General features: G+C 45.7%; 1 protein-coding gene across 1 annotated transcript in view; it reads right to left on the bottom strand.

Annotated features, from left to right (window-relative positions):
* sptbn2 (spectrin, beta, non-erythrocytic 2) overlaps window positions 1–27,188 on the bottom strand; it is a 131,945-nt gene that overhangs the window by 18,162 nt on the left and 86,595 nt on the right. Inside the window, 14 exon segments of the mRNA XM_080780397.1 lie at window positions 29–273; window positions 1,555–1,929; window positions 4,551–4,755; window positions 8,365–8,495; window positions 8,873–9,151; window positions 9,778–9,867; window positions 10,353–10,577; window positions 12,625–12,888; window positions 13,571–13,717; window positions 14,069–14,159; window positions 22,521–22,723; window positions 23,460–23,678; window positions 25,198–25,347; window positions 26,825–26,992. Of these exon segments, the coding sequence (XP_080636523.1) occupies window positions 29–273; window positions 1,555–1,929; window positions 4,551–4,755; window positions 8,365–8,495; window positions 8,873–9,151; window positions 9,778–9,867; window positions 10,353–10,577; window positions 12,625–12,888; window positions 13,571–13,717; window positions 14,069–14,159; window positions 22,521–22,723; window positions 23,460–23,678; window positions 25,198–25,347; window positions 26,825–26,992 (2,792 nt within the window).

The following is a 27,188-nucleotide window of genomic DNA, read 5'->3' as shown; positions in this document are numbered from 1 at the left end:
AAGTGCTCACTGAATTCGCAATAATTACCTGGGACTGTCGTGTGCGTCTATCTGAAGGTCCACTCCGTCCATCCACAGCATCAGATCTCGCACCATGTTGAAGAACCTGAACTTCTCCACGGTGTCCAGCAGGAGGAGCCGCCGCGCCTGCCCCGCCTCCAGCAGGCCCTCCCAGGCGGAGGAGACGCCGTGCTCGCTGCGCTGGATGTCCTCCGCCTTCTCCCCCGCGTACGCCTTCTGGAGCCGCGCCGCGTCGTCCTGCACCTGGTTCACCTACAGGGGGCGGCGGAGAGGAGGAGGAGGAGGTGTTAACATAGGGGTTTCCACACTTAGAAAGTTAACACCTGTCCACAGAGTGCATAATATTATTCATACCTGTCCACAGGTGTTTGTTATATTATTAATATCTGTCCACAGGTGTTTGTTATATTATCAATACCTGTCCACAGGTGTATGTTATATTATTAATACCTGTCCACAGGTGTATGTTATATTATTAATACCTGTCCACAGGTGTATGTTATATTATTAATACCTGTCCACAGGTGTATGTTATATTACATCATCCATACCTGTCCCCAGGTGTATGTTATATTACATCATCCATACCTGTCCCCAGGTGTATGTTATATTACATCATCCATACCTGTCCACAGGTGTATGTTATATTACATCATCCATACCTGTCCACAGGTGTATGTTATATTACATCATCCATACCTGTCCACAGGTGTATGTTATATTACATCATCCATACCTGTCCCCAGGTGTATATTATATTATATTACATCATCCATACCTGTCCCCAGGTGTATGTTATATTACCTGTCCCCAGGTGTATGTTATATTACATCATCCATACCTGTCCCCAGGTGTATGTTATATTACCTGTCCCCAGGTGTATGTTATATTACCTGTCCCCAGGTGTATGTTATATTACATCATCCATACATGTCCACAGGTGTATATTATATTATATTACATCATCCATACCTGTCCACAGGTGTATATTATATTATATTACATCATCCATACCTGTCCACAGGTGTATATTATATTACCTGTCCACAGGTGTATATTATATTATATTACATCATCCATACCTGTCCCCAGGTGTATATTACATCATCCATACCTGTCCCCAGGTGTATATTATATCCATACCTGTCCCCAGGTGTATGTTATATTACCTGTCCCCAGGTGTATGTTATATTACCTGTCCCCAGGTGTATGTTATATTACCTGTCCCCAGGTGTATGTTATATTACCTGTCCCCAGGTGTATGTTATATTACCTGTCCCCAGGTGTATGTTATATTACCTGTCCCCAGGTGTATGTTATATTACCTGTCCCCAGGTGTATGTTATATTACCTGTCCCCAGGTGTATGTTATATTACCTGTCCCCAGGTGTATGTTATATTACCTGTCCCCAGGTGTATGTTATATTACCTGTCCCCAGGTGTATGTTATATTACCTGTCCCCAGGTTTATGTTATATTACCTGTCCCCAGGTGTATGTTATATTACCTGTCCCCAGGTGTATGTTATATTACCTGTCCGCAGAGAGCCTGGATGTCGTGCTCGTAGGCATTGTGCTGACGGTGCAGGTGTTGCACGGTGTTCAGGTCTCTCCCCAGGTCTCCGGGCAGCGCGGCGTGCTTCTCCCGCACGCGGCCCAGGGCCTCGGCGGCGTCCTGGTGGAAGCGGTGCAGCTCGTAGGAGGCCGCCAGCATCTGGGTGCGCGTGTCCATGAGCTCCAGCAGGTCGGCCCAGGCCTCGTTCAGCCCGTCCTTCCACTCCGCCACGCTGGCGTTCTCGGGGTGGCCCGACTCGATGAGGTCGTCCGCCAGGGCGTTGACGCCGTCCACGCGCTCCTGGCCGATGGTGCTGGTGTCGCGGGCGAACTCGCGGAACTTGTCCCGCAGCATCTGGACGAAAAGGAAGACGATTATGGGAGTCGTTAATAGACTTTACTTACTGTTACTTACTTTCTGCTTCCAGTCACTGGTTTAAAGTCTCATTTCTCATGTCATAATATTCTTTTTGGTAAATTATGGTCCCATTTATTTAAAAAATGACCAAAAGGAACAAAAGGTTACAGGAAAAAAAGGTTTCTCCCATGCCTTGCTGCCCGCCTCACCCCCCTCTCTCATACACACACAGACGCACACGCAACTTGCAAGCCCAACTAACTGGTGTGTTGTTAAATAAATAAAGAACAAACACCTGCATGAATTAAATAAAGTTGTAGGCCTACCCTGTCTGTTTCCCTCTCACCTTGCTTGCCTTGCTGTCATGTCCACGCACGCACCTACATGACACATCGACATCGCATCGCCATGAATGGAATTAGTTTGTAGGCTGGCCTATATTAATTTTACCCATTTGTGCGCAGTGCACGGTGAAGGCGTGAGACTGCGCACTGCTGTGACATTAAAGTCCTGTGGATGACTCAGTGATGCCTGCATGAGAGATAGGCTATCATGTCGTCAAGGCAGTCATAATCAACGTTTATGTAGTGATTTGATCATTGATGAACGAATCATAAACATATGGATGAATTACGCCTATAGCCTGCTACTTGCAAATAGGCAAGCTGTATGCTTGTCATTGTCACTTGGAAATAAAGGCGTGCAGTCCATTTATGCCTTTTTTTTAAATAATATTATAATCACATATGCTGCATCACTGCATGCGCTCCCAAATCATCTCACAAGTGCGCTCGCATAACAAGGCCAGTAAGCACTGTTTGATTAAGCACAAACCAATACATTGTAAACATGTTATATTGTTTTTAATTGCGCAATTTTAATTACTAAATCTTTTTACATACACATACCGTTTTATATTAACATTTTAGGAGTTAAAACATATGTTTAGATGCCTGTGACAGCGTGTCAGCAGTTCAGACAAGGCTGCTCCGCTTGTGTACGACAGAAAAACAGGACAAAGCGTAAGACAGCTCCCGACCAGACTCACAGTAACGTGTTGGTAGTCCTGCCCTAGCTCATGGGAGGTGTTTAAACTCACAGTGACGTGTTGGTAGTCCTGCCCTAGCTCATGGGAGGTGTTTAAACTCACAGTAACGTGTTGGTAGTCCTGCCCTAGCTCATGGGAGGTGTTTAAACTCACAGTAACGTGCTCGTAGTCCTGCCCTAGCTCATGAACTAACCGTGGCATGTTGGTAGTCCTGCCCTAGCTCATGGGAGGTGTTTAAACTCACAGTAACGTGTTGGTAGTCCTGCCCTAGCTCATGGGAGGTGTTTAAACTCACAGTAACGTGTTCGTAGTCCTGCCCTAGCTCATGGGAGGTGTTTAAACTCACAGTAACGTGTTGGTAGTCCTGCCCTAGCTCATGGGAGGTGTTTAAACTCACAGTGACGTGTTGGTAGTCCTGCCCTAGCTCATGGGAGGTGTTTAAACTCACAGTGACGTGTTGGTAGTCCTGCCCTAGCTCATGGGAGGTGTTTAAACTCACAGTGACGTGTTGGTAGTCCTGCCCTAGCTCATGGGAGGTGTTTAAACTCACAGTAACGTGTTGGTAGTCCTGCCCTAGCTCATGGGAGGTGTTTAAACTCACAGTAACGTGTTGGTAGTCCTGCCCTAGCTCATGGGAGGTGTTTAAACTCACAGTAACGTGTTGGTAGTCCTGCCGTAGCTCATGGGAGGTGTTTAAACTCACAGTGACGTGTTGGTAGTCCTGCCCTAGCTCATGGGAGGTGTTTAAACTCACAGTGACGTGTTGGTAGTCCTGCCCTAGCTCATGGGAGGTGTTTAAACTCACAGTGACGTGTTGGTAGTCCTGCCCTAGCTCATGGGAGGTGTTTAAACTCACAGTGACGTGTTGGTAGTCCTGCCCTAGCTCATGGGAGGTGTTTAAACTCACAGTGACGTGTTGGTAGTCCTGCCCTAGCTCATGGGAGGTGTTTAAACTCACAGTGACGTGTTGGTAGTCCTGCCCTAGCTCATGGGAGGTGTTTAAACTCACAGTGACGTGTTGGTAGTCCTGCCCTAGCTCATGGGAGGTGTTTAAACTCACAGTGACGTGTTGGTAGTCCTGCCCTAGCTCATGGGAGGTGTTTAAACTCACAGTGACGTGTTGGTAGTCCTGCCCTAGCTCATGGGAGGTGTTTAAACTCACAGTAACGTGTTGGTAGTCCTGCCCTAGCTCATGGGAGGTGTTTAAACTCACAGTGACGTGTTGGTAGTCCTGCCCTAGCTCATGGGAGGTGTTTAAACTCACAGTGACGTGCTCGTAGTCCTGCCCTAGCTCATGGGAGGTGTTCGTAGTCCTGCCCTAGCTCATGAACTAACCGTGACGTGTTCGTAGTCCTGCCCTAGCTCATGGGAGGTGTTTAAACTCACAGTGACGTGCTCGTAGTCCTGCCCTAGCTCATGGGAGGTGTTTAAACTCACAGTGACGTGTTGGTAGTCCTGCCCTAGCTCATGGGAGGTGTTTAAACTCACAGTGACGTGTTGGTAGTCCTGCCCTAGCTCATGGGACGTGTTGGTAGTCCTGCCCTAGCTCATGGGAGGTGTTTAAACTCACAGTGACGTGTTCGTAGTCCTGCCCTAGCTCATGGGAGCCGGCCACCACCTCCCTCTCAGCGATCCACTGCTCCAGGTCGTCCACCTCCCTCTTCAGCTGCGTCAGCCGCAGCCGCTCCGCTAGCCGGCCACGCCTCTCCTCCGCCAGGTCCTTCAGACCCGCGTACAGCTTGTCCACCTGGGCCTGACGCAGCGTGATCCTCTCACTGGAGAGGAGAGATAGATAGATAGATAGATAGATAGATAGATAGATAGATAGATAGATAGATAGATAGATAGATAGATAGATAGATAGATAGATAGATAGATAGATAGATAGATAGATAGATAGATAGATAGATAGATAGATAGATAGATAGATAGATAGATAGATAGATAGATAGATAGATAGATAGATAGATAGATAGAGAATACTTTATTGGCAGTTTAAGAAAATTACAGAAACATTACATCATTTAAAAAAACGCCAAATGGACTTAGACACAAAAAGGCCTTCGCTTGTTTCCATTGTGGTCCACTCTGTAACATGACACTATACACATACATACTGTACAGACAAAACAACCATGGAACATGTAATAAATAATCCTTATATATATAAGGCTGGGAGCTATATACATAGGACAAGAGGTACCCTGAGAGAATAGTCCTGAGCATGGGAGATGGGCTATCCAGGGTCGGAATCTAACTATGACCAGTGAGTGCGTAGATGGAGCCATGATTTCAGGTCTTTCCTAAATATTGCAATAGAATTTAGGGATTTCAGGGCTGGAGGGAGTGCATTCCACAGAGTACTGGCTGCGTAGAAAAAAGCATTTTTTCCCATGAGTGTCCTGAAACTGGGGGGAACTAGATCATAAGGACTTCCTAGATCATAAGGACTTCCTCTTGAAGACCAGACACAATGAGAGCTGAGATACTCTCTCCTCCACCCTTAGCCATCCCAGGCTACTAAAGTGGGCGGAGGTAAGATGAGACCTGGGGTTCAATTTTAGTAGTAACCTCACAAGCTTGTTTTGGGAGGTCTGCAGCTTTGTTTTCAAAAGCGTGGAGATGCCTCTGTACCATGAAGTACACGCATAGTCAAAGTGGCACTGGATGAGGGCACCGGCCAAGGTCCTCATAGCACTGCTGTTGACATAAGGGGATATCCTGCCCAAGAAACGAGTTCTCTGGTTGACCTTTGAGATCACTTTCATTGCCATTTATTCACCCGTGAGTTTGTTATCTAGTATAAAACCCAAGTAAGTGACCTCTTCCCTATTTGTGACCACACTGTTACCCACTCTAACTGTGAATCCCGGGGACTTGTTGAGGTTATGACTGAGGTTATGAGGGGAGGGGAGGGGAGGGGAGAGGAGAGGAGAGGAGAGGAGAGGAGAGGAGAGGAGAGGAGAGGAGAGGAGAGGAGAGGAGAGGAGAGGAGTATTTATACTGTGTTGCTGGTATGACTGTCATCAGAATATACAGATATTTATTTTACACAAGTGAAATCACTTAAACCCACTTAAAGTCGCTTAAAGTCACTCTGCATACAAGCTTCAGATAAGTGCCTCAAATGTACACGCTTCAGATAAGTGCCTCAAATGTACACTGAAGATGACCTGGGTCTATTTTTCTAAAGTTGTCGTGGAAGATGAAATGAAGGTGTGTCTCTAACAAAGACTGTGTGTGAAAAAAAATTATAATAAGAAAATTAAATAAAATAAAGAGCAGCTTCTTTCTAACTCGACAGCTTTCAGCTGGAACGAAAAAGAGTGTCAATGTAGATTTACTTATTGTTAATGAAAGCAAAACTAGCAGCTGAAAACCTTTCTGCTGAACTGAAATGAACATACATAAATATATAATTATGGAGTGAACTTGCTGGTATGTTTCTGTCTCATCCGTGCAGGCACGTCAGTGGCCACTAGATGGCGAAATCGCTCCATGCCCACAAAAGTTACACTAACTTCTAAGTTTATTTATTTATGTCATGCCACTGTGGAAAGACATTCAGCAGGCCACTTGGCTCGGCAGGAAGGAGGTCGGACACGGACATAAATAGGACACCTTTTCACGTGCTACACCCAGTTCACGTCCGCTGTTGAGCCAATGAAAACACAACGCTATGGGGAAATGAAGTGGAACCAGGAAACAGTGAAACTGTGCATCTAACAGTCATTCTCTGTGTGGTAAACTCTAAGACTTTTTAAAGTGAACGCATTATGCTGGCACTGGGAACTGGGGTTTATGCTAACAGCTAGCGGTAGAGAGAGAGTTAGCTCCCAGGGTGCTCACTAGTATAACATACCTCTCAGGGTGCTCACTAGTATAACATACCTCCCAGGGTGCTCACTAGTGTAACATACCTCTCAGGGTGCTCACTAGTGTAACATACCTCCCAGGGTGCTCACTAGCATAACATACCTCCCAGGGTGCTCACTAGCATAACATACCTCCCAGGGTGCTCACTAGTGTAACATACCTCTCAGGGTGCTCACTAGTATAACATACCTCTCAGGGTGCTCACTAGTGTAACGTACCTCTCAGGGTGCTCACTAGTGTAACATACCTCTCAGGGTGCTCACTAGTATAACATACCTAGTCTCAGGGTGCTCACTAGTATAACATACCTAGTCTCAGGGTGCTCACTAGTATAACATACCTCTCAGGGTGCTCACTAGTGTAACATACCTCTCAGGGTGCTCACTAGTGTAACATACCTCTCAGGGTGCTCACTAGTATAACATACCTAGTCTCAGGGTGCTCACTAGTATAACATACCTAGTCTCAGGGTGCTCACTAGTGTAACATACCTCTCAGGGTGCTCACTAGTGTAACATACCTCTCAGGGTGCTCACTAGTATAACATACCTAGTCTCAGGGTGCTCACTAGTATAACATACCTAGTCTCAGGGTGCTCACTAGTATAACATACCTCTCAGGGTGCTCACTAGTATAACATACCTAGTCTCAGGGTGCTCACTAGTATAACATACCTCTCAGGGTGCTCACTAGTGTAACATACCTCCCAGGGTGCTCACTAGTGTAACATACCTCCCAGGGTGCTCACTAGCATAACGTACCTCTCAGGGTGCTCACTAGTATAACATACCTCCCAGGGTGCTCACTAGTATAACATACCTCTCAGGGTGCTCACTAGTATAACATACCTCCCAGGGTGCTCACTAGCATAACGTACCTCTCAGGGTGCTCACTAGTATAACATACCTCCCAGGGTGCTCACTAGTATAACATACCTCTCAGGGTGCTCACTAGTATAACATACCTCTCAGGGTGCTCACTAGTGTAACATACCTCTCAGGGTGCTCACTAGTGTAACATACCTCTCAGGGTGCTCACTAGTGTAACATACCTCTCAGGGTGCTCACTAGTGTAACATACCTCTCAGGGTGCTCACTAGTGTAACATACCTCTCAGGGTGCTCACTAGTATAACATACCTCTCAGGGTGCTCACTAGTATAACATACCTCTCAGGGTGCTCACTAGTGTAACATACCTCTCAGGGTGCTCACTAGTGTAACATACCTCTCAGGGTGCTCACTAGTGTAACATACCTCTCAGGGTCCTCACTAGTATACCAGTAAGACGCGCAAACGCGGGAAGCGAACGCAGCTCGTACATATTTGGGTTTTGGACGTGTAGCTGCTTTGGGGACTCCTTATATGGTTATGGCTGAGTCATGGTGACACAAATCACTCAGCTCCATATATGGGCACAAAAGCGGGACAGACAGACAGACAGACAGACACACAGACAGACATGATCTGCTAGGTCTCATAGTAAGTGCTCACTGAATTCGCAAACATACCTCTCAGGGTGCTCACTAGTGACCATCAGACGGCTACTATTGGCCAGCTGGTGGATGGTCTGGGCGTAGTCCTCCAGGGCCTGTTCTAGAACCTGGTGCTTCTTCACCATGACCAGAGCGCTCTGCTCGTCCTGGAGGAACACACGCACGCACACAGACACGCACACACACAGCCACGCACACAGCCACGCACGCACACAGACACGCACACAGACACGCACACAGCCACACATGCACGCACACACACAGCCACGCACACAGCCACGCACGCACGCACACAGCCACGCACGCACACACGCACACCCAAGAACAACAAAAAGTAGGAATTAAAATATAAAAAATTACAAAAAGGTATAGCGCAGCACATCCAACATTTTAACAAAGTTCTCACATTTCCATTGTATTTGATGTATTACCATGTGTTGTTCTCGTTCTGGATTAAGAGCGTCTGCTAAATGCCTAAATTGTATTGTTACACCGTGGCCTTCTCCTCAGACATCATGCTCACCTTGGCCTTCTCCTCAGACATCATGTGGAGCTCCTGCTCGCCCATCCAGGCCTCGGCCTCGGCCCCGTCGGTGTAGAACTGCTGTGCGCGGTTGGCCTCCACCAGGCGGGCGTGGCGTTCGTCCGTCTCGGCGATGAGCCGCGCCCAGAGGTCCTGCAGCTCGGCCAGACGGCCCTCCAGGGCCGACTGGCGCTCCCCGTCCACCTGGCTCTGCGTCTGGCCGCGCCGGTGGATGTCGTCGATGCGCGGCTGGTGGCCCTGGATCTCCTTCTGTAGCGTCTGAGAGGGAGAGAGGGTTTAGTGGTTGGTGTAGCGTCTGAGAGGGAGAGAGGGTTTAGTGGTTGGTGTAGCGTCTGAGAGGGAGAGAGGGTTTAGTGGTTGGTGTAGCGTCTGAGAGGGAGAGAGGGTTTAGTGGTTGGTGTAGCGTCTGAGAGGGAGAGAGGGTTTAGTGGTTGGTGTAGCGTCTGAGAGGGAGAGAGGGTTTAGTGGTTGGTGTAGCGTCTGAGAGGGAGAGAGGGTTTAGTGGTTGGTGTAGCGTCTGAGAGGGAGAGAGGGTTTAGTGGTTGGTGTAGCGTCTGAGAGGGAGAGAGGGTTTAGTGGTTGGTGTAGCGTCTGAGAGGGAGAGAGGGTTTAGTGGTCGGTGTAGCGTCTGAGAGGGAGAGAGGGTTTAGTGGTCGGTGTAGCGTCTGAGAGGGAGAGAGGGTTTAGTGGTCGGTGTAGCGTCTGAGAGGGAGAGAGGGTTTAGTGGTCGGTGTAGCGTCTGAGAGGGAGAGAGGGTTTAGTGGTCGGTGTAGCGTCTGAGAGGACAAACGCAGGAGAGGATTAGGAACTGGAAACTGGACAAACGGTTCCAACATGGATCTGCTTTCATCACACTGTCAGAGCTGGTTCTATGTAAACAGTACCTGGTTCTTCTTGATGACGAGCTGGACCGTGGGCAGGTCTTTGCCGTGGTCTGTGGACGTGGCTAGAGGCATCCTCTCCTTCACCCACAGCTGTAAAACACAACAATGAGACCTCAACACTCTCCTTCACCCACAGCTACAATAAGACCTCAACACTCTCCTTCACCCACAGCTGTATGGAAACGCTACAATAAAACCTCAACACCTTCACCCACAGCTGTATGGAAACACTACAATGAGACCTCAACACCTTCACCCACAGCTACAATAAAACCTCAACACTCTCCTTCACCCACAGCTGTATGGAAACACAACAATAAGACCTCCACACAGATAACACAATGGTTCTACATCACAGCATCATAGCTGTATCCTACTTGTGTTTCATATTGTGTAAAAACATGCCTGTGTCCTACTTGGTGGCACATTCTATTGGACCCCATCTGTGTCCTACTTGTGCGGCACATTCTATTGGACCCCATCTGTGTCCTACTTGTGCGGCACATTCTATTGGACCCCATCTCAAATAAGAAACAGAAGCTTGTTCGTTTTCTTTAGTGACAGACGGTACTCACGATCTCGTCCTCCAGGTCCCTGTTGAACTGGTGCGCCTCCTTGGAGGCGAGCAGACGCTGCCTCCTGGTGGTCAGGGGGTCCTGCAGCTGGGTGAAGCTGTCGGCCACGCGGCGCTGCTGTCCGTCGACCTCCGTAAGCCCCGCCTCCTCCTGGCTGAGTGCCAGAGCCTGGGACTGCAGCGAGAGAACCTCCTTCTCACGCACCTCCATCTGGTGCTCCAGCATCTACAGGGTTAACAGCAGAACCAGGACCCGTTGAGACCAGAGTGACCAAATGTCTAACAGCAGAACCAGGGCCCGTTGAGACCAGAGTGACCAAATGTCTAACAGCAGAACCAGAGCCCGTTGAGACCAGAGTGACCAAATGTCTTCTAAATCACGACAGTTTTCTTGAAAAACCCTATGTTTCTATGTAAGTGGTGCTCACAGGGTTAAACCCTATGTTTCTATGTAAGTGGTGCTCACAGGGTTAAACCCTATGTTTCTAATGTCAGTGGTTCTCACAGGGTTAAACCCTATGTTTCTATGTCAGTGGTTCTCACAGGGTTAAACCCTATGTTTCTAATGTCAGTGGTTCTCACAGGGTTAAACCCTATGTTTCTATGTCAGTGGTTCTCACAGGGTTAAAACCCTATGTTTCTAATGTCAGTGGTTCTCACAGGGTTAAACCCTATGTTTCTATGTCAGTGGTTCTCACAGGAATAAACCCTATGTTTCTATGTCAGTGGTTCTCACAGGGTTAAAACCCTATGTTTCTAATGTCAGTGGTGCTCAAACTATTTCATGTCAAGGAGCCCCAGAATTATATGTATTTGGCCGCGGACCCCCATCTGAAAATATGTTGTTCCAGGGACCCCCCTCCCTCCCAGAAGCAACATGTTTGCTTTGAAATATATATATTTCCGGTCTAGTCAGAAGAGTTAGCAGATAAGGATATATCCTGTTGGTTTTTCCACTGTGGCCCCTTTTCCACCGGTTGGTTCCCAATGAGAACCGGTTCAGTTCTTTTTGGTTCTTAGTCCATGAGCCAGAGCTCCAAAATTGAAACGGTAATTATGAATTGAGTGTAGCAAAACCATACCTATATTAGATTATCATCACCATGAAATTTCCCCTATTGAGTACTTACACGAAGACAATGATTTATTGTATTATAATATTTACATTTTAAAATATGCAAATGAGTCATTATGTAGGAAAATATGCAAAATAGTCGAAAATATGAAAGAGCTACTACTGTTGGAAGGGTTATCATGTATTAATTTACTTGTATTGATCCTATAAACAATTTAATATAGGGTATAGTTTGCCCACCAATTTTGGAGCTCTGGCTCATGGACTAAAAACCAAAAAGAACTGAACCGGTTCCCATTGGGAACCAACCGGTGAAAAAGAACTGAACCGGTTCCCACTGGGAACCAACCGGTGGAAAATAACTGAACCGGTTCCCACTAGGAACCAACCGGTGGAAAAGAACTGAACCGGTTCCCACTGGGAACCAACCGGTGAAAAAGAACTGAACCGGTTCCCACTGGGAACCAACCGGTGGAAAATAACTGAACCGGTTCCCATTGGGAACCAACCGGTGGAAAATAACTGAACCGGTTCCCACTGGGAACCAACCGGTGGAAAATAACTGAACCGGTTCCCATTGGGAACCAACCGGTGGAAAATAACTGAACCGGTTCCCACTGGGAACCAACCGGTGGAAAAGAACTGAACCGGTTCCCACTGGGAACCAACCGGTGGAAAAGGGGTCTGTGTGTAAAACCTGGTTTTCATCAGGAGCTTGCAAAACCAAGGGGGACGCCCACAACAAACCTCACGCCAGTGTACCAGTGATCACCCTCCATCCACTGCACTAATATGGGTTGTGTGGATGGGTGGTGGTGGTCACTGGCACACTGGCAGGGGTTGTTGGTTCCATCACTCGGCGCTTCTCACCTGGTGTTTCTATGTATGAACAGGTCTCTAGAGCTTCTCACCTGGTGTTTCTATGTATGAACAGGTCTCTAGAGCTTCTCACCTGGTGTTTCTATGTATGAACAGGTCTCTAGAGCTTCTCACCTGGTGTTTCTATGTATGAACAGGTCTCTAGAGCTTCTCACCTGGTGTTTCTATGTATGAACAGGTCTCTAGAGCTTCTCACCTGGTGTTTCTATGTATGAACAGGTCTCTAGAGCTTCTCACCTGGTGTTTCTATGTATGAACAGGTCTCTAGAGCTCCTCACCTGGTGTTTCTATCTATAAACAGGTCTCTAGAGCTCCTCACCTGGTGTTTCTGCAGCAGGATGTTGACGCTGGTCAGGTCCTTGCCGTAGTCGTCGCTGTGCAGCTGTCCTCCCAGGTTCTTCAGCCACACGTCCAGAGCGGAGCAGCTCTGGGTGAAGAGCTCGGCCCGGTTGGCGTCGAACAGGCACTGGGCCTTGGTCTGGGTGGTGCTCTCCAGGTCCTCCCACTGGCGCTGGAGCTCCGCCAGGGTCTGCTGGACCACCGGATCCAGCTCCGGCTTCTCCTGCACCAGAGCCTGGCCCTCCTGGAAGGAGTGCCACAGGGACCATGGTTAGAACTGTTCTTAATGTATCTTCTCCTGGAAGGAGTGCCACAGGGACCATGGTTAGAACTGTTCTTAATGTATCTTCTCCTGGAAGGAGTGCCACAGGGACCATGGTTAGAACTGTTCTTAATGCATCTCCTCCTGTAAGGAGTGCCACAGGGACCATGGTTAGAACTGTTCTTAATTTATCTTACTTTATCTTAGAACTGTTCTTAATTTATCTTACTTTATCTTAGAACTGTTCTTAATTTATCTTACTTTATCTTAGAACTGTTCTTAATTGATCTTCTCCTGGAGGAGTGCCTCAGGGACCATGGTTAGAACTGTTCTACAACTGGACCAGAGCCCGGGCCTCCTAAAGGCATGACATCACAAATGTGATGAGGTTTGGAAAATGTGGAAAAGTGGCTATGGCCGTTTTTAGCCCAAGGAGTGGGTTCTTTTTGTGCAAAATAAATGCTTGCAGTGGATTCAGAATCATGAGAACCCCCACAGTTTGACACGTCACATGCTACTTAGCAGCAGCTGTCTGTGGAGAGGTGATTGTAGACACCTTTATGAACACATCTGTGAAGAAAGCTAGTGCATTTATTGATCAGATAACGTTCCCTAACTGAGTACCTTGTGGATCTTTATCAGATAACGTTCCCTAACTGAGTACCTTGTGGATCTTGTCCAGCCAGTCCTTGTTGGAGGCCAGCTCGGCCATGAAGGCCTGGTGCTTCTGCCACTTGCTGTGGAGGTTCCTGGCCTCGTCGTACGACATGTCCTGAGCCGTCAGCATCTTCTCGTTGATCCACAGGGTCAACTACACAACAACACAACAGTATAACATGTTCTCATTGGTCCACAGGGTCAACTACACAACAACACAACAGTATAACATGTTCTCATTGGTCCACTGGGTCAGCTACACAACAACACACCAGTATAACATGTTCTCATTGGTCCACAGGGTCAACTACACAACAACACAACAGTATAACATGTTCTGGTTGGTCCACAGGGTCATAATATTACCTCCTGTCCATCTAGTACAGACAAGAGTATAAGTATCATAATATTACCTCCTGTCCATCTAGTACAGACAGAGTACAAGTATCATAATATTACCTCCTGTCCATCTAGTACAGACAGAGTACAAGTATCATAATATTACCTCCTGTCCGTCCTGTAGGAAGTGTTGCAGCTCTCGGTTGTCCTTCAACTTGGTCAGCAGTTCATGTGCAGCCCGCTTGTTCTTCTGATGTCTGGAGGGGGACAAAATGTCTCATCTTAACTTAATCGACTCTCACGGGAATCGATAATAAACATCGTTTCCCTGCCGCACTTTTTCACTAACCTTTGAAGAATCACCTTGTTGCGATTGTTGAAAATAGTTCCATTGTTTGTTTTTGAGTGAAAAAAAAAAATTCAACCACCGCGATTCAAAACAACTCCAACGGGGAACAGAGCTCAAAGGATTGCGGCCCGCCATTACGCACCGTAGACTTTGGCATTGTGCCTCCATTTCCCAGAAGCCCTGAGAATCCGAGCGTCACGTGATCCAAACGCGTGACGACGTCACCGGGGTTGTCAGAGGGAAACCATGCATGTCTTAAAAGTTTTTAAAACAAACGGCGAATAAAATATATAAAACAAAAGTCGGGGTTTAGCGTGTTCCGCAGGGCAAGTGTTAACAGTAAAACTGCATCTTCACAGCACACTGACCTCTCCTGGATCTATATACTAGTAACACACTGACCTCTCCTGGATCTATATACTAGTAACACACTGACCTCTCCTGGATCTATATACTAGTAACACACTGACCTCTCCTGGATCTATATACTAGTAACACACTGACCTCTCCTGGATCTATATACTAGTAACACACTGACCTCTCCTGGATCTATATACTAGTAACACACTGACCTCTCCTGGATCTATATACTAGTAACACACTGACCTCTCCTGGATCTATATACTAGTAACACACTGACCTCTCCTGGATCTATATACTAGTAACACACTGACCTCTCCTGGATCTATATACTAGTAACACACTGACCTCTCCTGGATCTATATACTAGTAACACACTGACCTCTCCTGGATCTATATACTAGTAACACACTGACCTCTCCTGGATCTATATACTAGTAACACACTGACCTCTCCTGGATCTATATACTAGTAACACACTGACCTCTCCTGGATCTATATACTAGTAACACACTGACCTCTCCTGGATCTATATACCAGTAACACACTGACCTCTCCTGGATCTATATACCAGTAACACACTGACCTCTCCTGGATCTATATACTAGTAACACACTGACCTCTCCTGGATCTATATACTAGTAACACACTGACCTCTCCTGGATCTATATACTAGTAACACACTGACCTCTCCTGGATCTATATACTAGTAACACACTGACCTCTCCTGGATCTATATACTAGTAACACACTGACCTCTCCTGGATCTATATACTAGTAACACACTGACCTCTCCTGGATCTATATACTAGTAACACACTGACCTCTCCTGGATCTATATACTAGTGACACACTGACCTCTCCTGGATCTATATACTAGTAACACACTGACCTCTCCTGGATCTATATACTAGTAACACACTGACCTCTCCTGGATCTATATACTAGTAACACACTGACCTCTCCTGGATCTATATACCAGTAACACACTGACCTCTCCTGGATCTATATACCAGTAACACACTGACCTCTCCTGGATCTATATACTAGTAACACACTGACCTCTCCTGGATCTATATACTAGTAACACACTGACCTCTCCTGGATCTATATACTAGTAACACACTGACCTCTCCTGGATCTATATACTAGTAACACACTGACCTCTCCTGGATCTATATACTAGTACACTGACCTCTCCTGGATCTATATACTAGTAACACACTGACCTCTCCTGGATCTATATACTAGTAACACACTGACCTCTCCTGGATCTATATACTAGTAACACACTGACCTCTCCTGGATCTATATACTAGTAACACACTGACCTCTCCTGGATCTATATACCAGTAACACACTGACCTCTCCTGGATCTATATACCAGTAACACACTGACCTCTCCTGGATCTATATACTAGTAACACACTGACCTCTCCTGGATCTATATACTAGTAACACACTGACCTCTCCTGGATCTATATACTAGTAACACACTGACCTCTCCTGGATCTATATACTAGTAACACACTGACCTCTCCTGGATCTATATACTAGTAACACACTGACCTCTCCTGGATCTATATACTAGTAACACACTGACCTCTCCTGGATCTATATACTAGTAACACACTGACCTCTCCTGGATCTATATACTAGTACACTGACCTCTCCTGGATCTATATACTAGTAACACACTGACCTCTCCTGGATCTATATACTAGTAACACACTGACCTCTCCTGGATCTATATACTAGTGACACACTGACCTCTCCTGGATCTATATACTAGTAACACACTGACCTCTCCTGGATCTATATACTAGTGACACACTGACCTCTCCTGGATCTATATACTAGTAACACACTGACCTCTCCTGGATCTATATACTAGTAACACACTGACCTCTCCTGGATCTATATACCAGTAACACACTGACCTCTCCTGGATCTATATACTAGTAACACACTGACCTCTCCTGGATCTATATACTAGTAACACACTGACCTCTCCTGGATCTATATACTAGTAACACACTGACCTCTCCTGGATCTATATACTAGTAACACACTGACCTCTCCTGGATCTATATACTAGTAACACACTGACCTCTCCTGGATCTATATACTAGTAACACACTGACCTCTCCTGGATCTATATACCAGTAACACACTGACCTCTCCTGGATCTATATACTAGTAACACACTGACCTCTCCTGGATCTATATACTAGTAACACACTGACCTCTCCTGGATCTATATACTAGTAACACACTGACCTCTCCTGGATCTATATACTAGTAACACACTGACCTCTCCTGGATCTATATACTAGTAACACACTGACCTCTCCTGGATCTATATACCAGTAACACACTGACCTCTCCTGGATCTATATACCAGTAACACACTGACCTCTCCTGGATCTATATACTAGTAACACACTGACCTCTCCTGGATCTATATACTAGTAACACACTGACCTCTCCTGGATCTATATACCAGTAACACACTGACCTCTCCTGGATCTATATACCAGTAACACACTGACCTCTCCTGGATCTATATACTAGTAACACACTGACCTCTCCTGGATCTATATACTAGTACACTGACCTCTCCTGGATCTATATACTAGTAACACACTGACCTCTCCTGGATCTATAGTAACACACTGACCTCTCCTGGATCTATATACTAGTAACACACTGACCTCTCCTGGATCTATAGTAACACACTGACCTCTCCTGGATCTATATACCAGTAACACACTGACCTCTCCTGGATCTATATACTAGTAACACACTGACCTCTCCTGGATCTATATACTAGTAACACACTGACCTCTCCTGGATCTATATACTAGTAACACACTGACCTCTCCTGGATCTATATACTAGTAACACACTGACCTCTCCTGGATCTATATACTAGTAACACACTGACCTCTCCTGGATCTATATACTAGTAACACACTGACCTCTCCTGGATCTATATACTAGTAACACACTGACCTCTCCTGGATCTATATACTAGTAACACACTGACCTCTCCTGGATCTATATACTAGTAACACACTGACCTCTCCTGGATCTATATACTAGTAACACACTGACCTCTCCTGGATCTATATACTAGTAACACACTGACCTCTCCTGGATCTATATACTAGTAACACACTGACCTCTCCTGGATCTATATACTAGTAACACACTGACCTCTCCTGGATCTATATACTAGTAACACACTGACCTCTCCTGGATCTATATACTAGTAACACACTGACCTCTCCTGGATCTATATACTAGTAACACACTGACCTCTCCTGGATCTATATACTAGTAACACACTGACCTCTCCTGGATCTATATACTAGTAACACACTGACCTCTCCTGGATCTATATACTAGTAACACACTGACCTCTCCTGGATCTATATACTAGTAACACACTGACCTCTCCTGGATCTATATACTAGTAACACACTGACCTCTCCTGGATCTATATACTAGTAACACACTGACCTCTCCTGGATCTATATACTAGTAACACACTGACCTCTCCTGGATCTATATACTAGTAACACACTGACCTCTCCTGGATCTATATACTAGTAACACACTGACCTCTCCTGGATCTATATACTAGTAACACACTGACCTCTCCTGGATCTATATACTAGTAACACACTGACCTCTCCTGGATCTATATACTAGTACACTGACCTCTCCTGGATCTATATACTAGTAACACACTGACCTCTCCTGGATCTATATACTAGTAACACACTGACCTCTCCTGGATCTATATACTAGTAACACACTGACCTCTCCTGGATCTATATACCAGTAACACACTGACCTCTCCTGGATCTATATACCAGTAACACACTGACCTCTCCTGGATCTATATACCAGTAACACACTGACCTCTCCTGGATCTATATACTAGTAACACACTGACCTCTCCTGGATCTATATACTAGTAACACACTGACCTCTCCTGGATCTATATACCAGTAACACACTGACCTCTCCTGGATCTATATACCAGTAACACACTGACCTCTCCTGGATCTATATACTAGTAACACACTGACCTCTCCTGGATCTATATACTAGTACACTGACCTCTCCTGGATCTATATACTAGTAACACACTGACCTCTCCTGGATCTATAGTAACACACTGACCTCTCCTGGATCTATATACTAGTAACACACTGACCTCTCCTGGATCTATATACTAGTAACACACTGACCTCTCCTGGATCTATATACTAGTAACACACTGACCTCTCCTGGATCTATATACTAGTACACTGACCTCTCCTGGATCTATATACTAGTAACACACTGACCTCTCCTGGATCTATAGTAACACACTGACCTCTCCTGGATCTATATACTAGTAACACACTGACCTCTCCTGGATCTATATACTAGTAACACACTGACCTCTCCTGGATCTATAGTAACACACTGACCTCTCCTGGATCTATATACTAGTAACACACTGACCTCTCCTGGATCTATATACTAGTAACACACTGACCTCTCCTGGATCTATATACTAGTAACACACTGACCTCTCCTGGATCTATATACTAGTAACACACTGACCTCTCCTGGATCTATAGTAACACACTGACCTCTCCTGGATCTATATACTAGTAACACACTGACCTCTCCTGGATCTATATACCAGTAACACACTGACCTCTCCTGGATCTATATACCAGTAACACACTGACCTCTCCTGGATCTATATACTAGTACACTGACCTCTCCTGGATCTATATACTAGTAACACACTGACCTCTCCTGGATCTATATACTAGTAACACACTGACCTCTCCTGGATCTATATACTAGTAACACACTGACCTCTCCTGGATCTATATACTAGTAACACACTGACCTCTCCTGGATCTATGTACTAGTAACACACTGACCTCTCCTGGATCTATATACTAGTAACACACTGACCTCTCCTGGATCTATATACCAGTAACACACTGACCTCTCCTGGATCTATATACTAGTAACACACTGACCTCTCCTGGATCTATATACTAGTAACACACTGACCTCTCCTGGATCTATATACTAGTAACACACTGACCTCTCCTGGATCTATATACTAGTAACACACTGACCTCTCCTGGATCTATATACCAGTAACACACTGACCTCTCCTGGATCTATATACTAGTAACACACTGACCTCTCCTGGATCTTTATACTAGTAACACACTGACCTCTCCTGGATCTTTATACTAGTAACACACTGACCTCTCCTGGATCTATATACCAGTAACACACTGACCTCTCCTGGATCTTTATACTAGTAACACACTGACCTCTCCTGGATCTTTATACTAGTAACACACTGACCTCTCCTGGATCTATATACTAGTAACACACTGACCTCTCCTGGATCTATATACTAGTAACACACTGACCTCTCCTGGATCTATATACTAGTAACACACTGACCTCTCCTGGATCTATATACTAGTAACACACTGACCTCTCCTGGATCTATATACCAGTAACACACTGACCTCTCCTGGATCTATACACTAGTAACACACTGACCTCTCCTGGATCTTTATACTAGTAACACACTGACCTCTCCTGGATCTTTATACTAGTAACACACTGACCTCTCCTGGATCTATATACTAGTAACACACTGACCTCTCCTGGATGGAGTCTGCCTTCTCCTGGATCTATATACTAGTAACACACTGACCTCTCCTGGATCTATATACTAGTAACACACTGACCTCTCCTGGATGGAGTCTGCCTTCTCCTGGATCTATATACTAGTAACACACTGACCTCTCCTGGATCTTTATACTAGTACACTGACCTCTCCTGGATCTATATACTAGTAACACACTGACCTCTCCTGGATCTTTATACTAGTACACTGACCTCTCCTGGATCTATATACTAGTAACACACTGACCTCTCCTGGATCTATATACTAGTAACACACTGACCTCTCCTGGATCTATATACCAGTAACACACTGACCTCTCCTGGATCTATATACTAGTAACACACTGACCTCTCCTGGATCTATATACTAGTAACACACTGACCTCTCCTGGATCTATATACTAGTAACACACTGACCTCTCCTGGATCTTTATACTAGTACACTGACCTCTCCTGGATCTATATACTAGTAACACACTGACCTCTCCTGGATCTATATACTAGTACACTGACCTCTCCTGGATCTATATACTAGTAACACACTGACCTCTCCTGGATGGAGTCTGCCTTCTCCTGGATCTTTATACTAGTAACACACTGACCTCTCCTGGATCTATATACTAGTAACACACTGACCTCTCCTGGATCTTTATACTAGTACACTGACCTCTCCTGGATCTATATACTAGTAACACACTGACCTCTCCTGGATGGAGTCTGCCTTCTCCTGGATCTATATACTAGTAACACACTGACCTCTCCTGGATCTTTATACTAGTACACTGACCTCTCCTGGATCTATACACTAGTAACACACTGACCTCTCCTGGATCTATATACTAGTAACACACTGACCTCTCCTGGATCTTTATACTAGTACACTGACCTCTCCTGGATCTATATACTAGTAACACACTGACCTCTCCTGGATGGAGTCTGCCTTCTCCTGGATCTTTATACTAGTAACACACTGACCTCTCCTGGATCTATATACTAGTAACACACTGACCTCTCCTGGATCTTTATACTAGTACACTGACCTCTCCTGGATCTATATACTAGTAACACACTGACCTCTCCTGGATGGAGTCTGCCTTCTCCTGGATCTATATACTAGTAACACACTGACCTCTCCTGGATGGAGTCTGCCTTCTCCTGGATCTATATACTAGTAACACACTGACCTCTCCTGGATGGAGTCTGCCTTCTCCTGGATCTATATACTAGTAACACACTGACCTCTCCTGGATGGAGTCTGCCTTCTCCTGGATCTATATACTAGTAACACACTGACCTCTCCTGGATGGAGTCTGCCTTCTCCTGGATCTATATACTAGTAACACACTGACCTCTCCTGGATGGAGTCTGCCTTCTCCTGGATCTTTATACTAGTAACACACTGACCTCTCCTGGATGGAGTCTGCCTTCTCCTGGATCTATATACTAGTAACACACTGACCTCTCCTGGATCTATATACTAGTAACACACTGACCTCTCCTGGATCTATATACTAGTAACACACTGACCTCTCCTGGATGGAGTCTGCCTTCTCCTGGATCTATATACTAGTAACACACTGACCTCTCCTGGATGGAGTCTGCCTTCTCCTGGATCTATATACTAGTAACACACTGACCTCTCCTGGATCTATATACTAGTAACACACTGACCTCTCCTGGATGGAGTCTGCCTTCTCCTGGATCTATATACCAGTAACACACTGACCTCTCCTGGATGGAGTCTGCCTTCTCCTGGATCTATATACTAGTAACACACTGACCTCTCCTGGATGGAGTCTGCCTTCTCCTGGATCTATATACTAGTAACACACTGACCTCTCCTGGATGGAGTCTGCCTTCTCCTGGATCTATATACTAGTAACACACTGACCTCTCCTGGATCTATATACTAGTAACACACTGACCTCTCCTGGATGGAGTCTGCCTTCTCCTGGATCTATATACCAGTAACACACTGACCTCTCCTGGATGGAGTCTGCCTTCTCCTGGATCTATATACTAGTAACACACTGACCTCTCCTGGATGGAGTCTGCCTTCTCCTGGATCTATATACTAGTAACACACTGACCTCTCCTGGATGGAGTCTGCCTTCTCCTGGATCTATATACTAGTAACACACTGACCTCTCCTGGATCTATATACTAGTAACACACTGACCTCTCCTGGATGGAGTCTGCCTTCTCCTGGATCTTGTCAGCGTTGGCGTTCCCGTCGTTGACGAGGCGTCGGCCCGCCTCCACCACGCCACTGATCTTCTCCTCGCTGGCCTCCAACGTCGTCAGGAAGTCCTCGTGCTTCTTTATGGCCTCTTCCGCCCCCTGGAGGGTGGAGGGCATCTCTGTGTGCGACAGCACGTACTCCTGGAACAAGAAGAAGCATTAGATATGTTAGTTTACAGGCTAGTATGTGTGGGACGGTGCACAGTCAGGCCTTACAGTGCAGGCAGGAGTAAGGCCTGATGCACGTCATTTTTCCATGTTGAAAACAAGAGAGTTTCCAAACTCTGACACTTAGAAAGACAATCACCTGCACAGAATGTATCGATAGAAAGCAGCTCCTAATAACATGTCTACGGTGGGTTTTCATGAAACTAAAACTGTGCCGGTAGAAATGGGATAATTCAAACTTTCCGTACAGCTGCGATGTCAGTGAGTTTATGGTTGTTTAACAGATAGAACTGTTTGGATGTACGGACTAGCTAGTTTAAGGTTGTTTACCAGTAAGACGCGCAAACGCGGGAAGCGAACGCAGCTGAGACCCTGCAGATCATGTCTGTCTGTCTGTCTGTCTGTGTGTCTGTCCCGCTGTTACTGTATATGTGGACCTGGCTCCTTTTGTGCCCATATATGGAGCTGAGTGATTGCTGATGCAACACACTCCATATTTGGACGTATAGCGGGACAGACACACACACAGACACACAGACAGACATGATCTGCTAGGTCTCATAGTAAGTGCTCACTGCATTCGCAAACAGTTTGACTCCATAAAACGCGTAACCCGCATTTTAATCAAATATTCTACGCCTCGGGGCCTGCTATATAAAAATACAGTATAATGTAATATGCAGTACATATACAGTATATATTACTGTACCTGGCTGTTGAGGAAGGCCTCGGCCTGCTTGGCGTCCCTCAGGAAGGTCTGGAAGTCGAAGGCCTGGGCCAGCAGCGCGTGGCGGTTCTCCCACATGCGGCGCAGCTCGTGCCAGCCGGTGTCCAGAGCCTGAAGCCTCTGGGCCAGGAACATGTACTGGGAGTCCGTCTGGCCCTGGGTCACCTCGTCCCCCACCGCACGCATCTTCTCATAGTCCTCCTGGAGGAGGGGAGATACAGTTATAGCACGACCTGTTATTCAACCTGTTCTGTTGTACTGTTCTGCATGTTTCTACACCATACTGTCCATGCCTAACAGGAACAAACTTTTCAGTATCACCCGTATTGCTTCCAAAATCATCGGACTTCCTACACCCACACTTTCTGATTTGAACAATAACGCCATCACACGACTAGCACTCTCGATATCAAATGACACTGACCATCCTCTGTATCGTTTCTTTAACCTCATGCCATCTGGACAAAGATACAGAACCTTGCCATGGAAAAAGGTCCGTTTTAGTAGGAGTTTTGTCCCCTCAGCCATCGCGGCATTAAACAAACTGCCCCGCCGATGATTTTTTTTACTGTCTTGGTGTTATGTGCTCTGTGTTGTTTTTGATGTGGGTGTTGAACTGTTGAACAGATTGTGAAGACAAATATCCTTCGGGACAATAAAGATTATTATTATTATTATAATCATCTATTCATAGTCCTCCTGGTGGAGGAGAGATACAGTTATAATCATCTATTCATAGTCCTCCTGGTGGAGGAGAGATACAGTTATAATCATCTATTCATAGTCCTCCTGGAGGAGGAGAGATACAGTTATAATCATCTATTCATAGTCCTCCTGGTGGAGGAGAGATACAGTTATAATCATCTATTCATAGTCCTCCTGGAGGAGGAGAGATACAGTTATAATCATCTATTCATAGTCCTCCTGGTGGAGGAGAGATACAGTTATAATCATCTATTCATAGTCCTCCTGGTGGAGGAGATTAGAGACCGTTAATACTGTAGCTCCACTCTGCCTTGTAGTTTAAATGTGTGGTTCCTAGTACCTTGTAGTTTAAACGTGTGGTTCCCTAGTACCTTGTAGTTTAAACGTGTGCTTCCTAGTACCTTGTAGTTCAAATGTGTGGTTCCTAGTACCTTGTAGTTTAAACGTGTGGTTCCCTAGTACCTTGTAGTTTAAACGTGTGCTTCCTAGTACCTTGTAGTTTAAACGTGTGCTTCCTAGTACCTTGTAGTTTAAACGTGTGGTTCCCTAGTACCTTGTAGTTTAAACGTGTGGTTCCCTAGTACCTTGTAGTTTAAACGTGTGGTTCCCTAGTACCTTGTAGTTTAAACGTGTGGTTCCCTAGTACCTTGTAGTTTAAACGTGTGGTTCCTAGTACCTTGTAGTTTAAACGTGTGGTTCCCTAGTACCTTGTAGTTTAAACGTGTGGTTCCTAGTACCTTGTAGTTTAAACGTGTGGTTCCCTAGTACCTTGTAGTTTAAACATGTGGTTCCCTAGTACCTTGTAGTTTAAACGTGTGGTTCCTAGTACCTTGTAGTTTAAACGTGTGGTTCCCTAGTACCTTGTAGTTTAAACATGTGGTTCCCTAGTACCTTGTAGTTTAAACGTGTGGTTCCCTAGTACCTTGTAGTTTAAACATGTGGTTCCCTAGTACCTTGTAGTTTAAACGTGTGGTTCCCTAGTACCTTGTAGTTTAAATGTGTGGTTCCCTAGTACCTTGTAGTTGTCCACCTCGTTCTTGATGTTCTCGTGCTGGGCCAGCAGGGCCTCAGACTGCACCAGCGAGGTGGGGATGTCCTCCGAGGCCACGGCCGTCTGGGTGCGCGACAGCCACGACTGGAAGTCGTCCAGGTCCCGCAGGAAGCCCTGCAGCACGGGAATAAAGGCAGAAATTAGAGTCTCAATTCTTCATTCCGATTGGCTGCAGGTTACCGTTGTAAAATCCTTACGACCAGTAAGACAGACGCGCAAACGCGGGAAGCGAACGCAGCTGAGACCCTGCAGATCATGTCTGTCCCGCTGTTACTGTATATGTGGACCTGGCCCCTTTTGTGCCCATATATGGAGCTGAGTGGACCTGGCCCCTTTTGTGCCCATATATGGAGCTGAGTGATTGCTGATGCAACACACTCCATATTTGGATAGCGGGACAGACAGACAGACACACAGACAAACAGACAGACATGATCTGCTAGGTCTCATAGTAAGTGCTCACTGCGTTCGCAAAAATTCCACACCTTCAACCACTTCATATCATTCACCAGCTGATCTATCAGGTCAGCTCTGCAGCTGGACTGGGGAAGGGGAGCGCTTGCTATTATGTGTATGTAACTGTTTTAGAAAAGCTGAGGAAATCACAGATTTTTTTTTTAACAAAATTTTTATCCCACGATTTTTGTAACCCAGTTTTCTTTTTCACCCAGTGCCAATTATCTAATGTAATCCTGGGCGCTACACTTCCTCTGCCAACCTGGGGGGGCAGCGGACTGACCTCATGCCTCTGAGAGCGTTTCACGATGGAAGATAATTCTAAGTGTGTATTCTATTGCTAGTTTCATCAAATACTCTTTCGTCTTAATACATAACTAATGACCGAACATCGCATATGTCTACAAGAGCTTGTAGATCTGCTATATGCGTTTCTTCCACGGAAGAAACGCCAGAATTCTATGGAATCCAAACTGAGTGAAATGGGTGGTGGCGACTGAGCAGTGTTGATTTAGTCGACTGAAACTATGACGAAAAATGTTCGTCGACTACCTTTATACCACTGACGAAAAAACTAAATGGAAAATAAATTAAAAACTAAACTAAGACTGATGACTAGAACTAAGACTAAATAATACTGACAATTTGGTCAACCAATAAAAACTAGACTAAAATGTTAGGAAGGGGCTTTAGTGGACAAGACAGCCAATATAAGTCATTTTACACTGGGTTGCATGCTGAAAATAGCAGATCTACAAGCTCACTGTGAGCTTAGAGATCTGCTATTTTCAGCAAGTGTAAAATCAATAATCACGACGGCACCAAGGCCCGCCAAAATACACTTTAGTCGACTAAATCAACCGTAGATTTAGTCGACTAAAATCTTGATGACGTTTAGTCGATGTTGACTCGTAGCGCGCCACCGAGTGGCGCGCTACGAGCTTGTAGGTCTGCTATTTTTGAAAAAATCGAAGAACGACTGACATTTTTAGAATCTGATCTCAGGTCAGAATGGGTTCATCAGACCAGTGTGTGTCCAGTGGAAACCTCGTATGAATCTGATCTCAGGTCAGAATGGGTTAAAATGTGACTAAAACTAAAGACTAAATTACATTAAAAAGCATAAACAACGTGCCTGCAGCCTGCCGGCCTCGCCCAGAGACTCCTCCCTCCTCTTCATGGTGGCGTTAAGCTCCTCCCACACCTCCTGGATCTCCTGCAGACGGCCCTGGATCTCCTGGCCCTGCTCCGGGTGCTCCTCCGCCAGCTTCTCTGCCTCCGTACGCAGGTCGTCCAGCTTGCCCTGTGATTGGACCATTGGTTGATTGATTGATTGATTGATTGATTGAATAGTTTATTAGACAGAAATGTAAAGATCAGACCCGTCTGAACTGAGCTGTAGTACTGTACTGTACTGTGCTGTGCTGTGCAGCTGCGTGAATCTAGACGCAGCTGCGTGAATCTAGACGCAGCTGCGTGAATCTAGACGCAGCTGCGTG

Source organism: Protomyctophum bolini (genome assembly GCF_963924005.1).
Source record: "Protomyctophum bolini genome assembly, chromosome: 13".
NCBI classification, from domain to species: domain Eukaryota; kingdom Metazoa; phylum Chordata; class Actinopteri; order Myctophiformes; family Myctophidae; genus Protomyctophum; species Protomyctophum bolini.
This window is presented reverse-complemented; position numbering and strand designations above follow the sequence as displayed.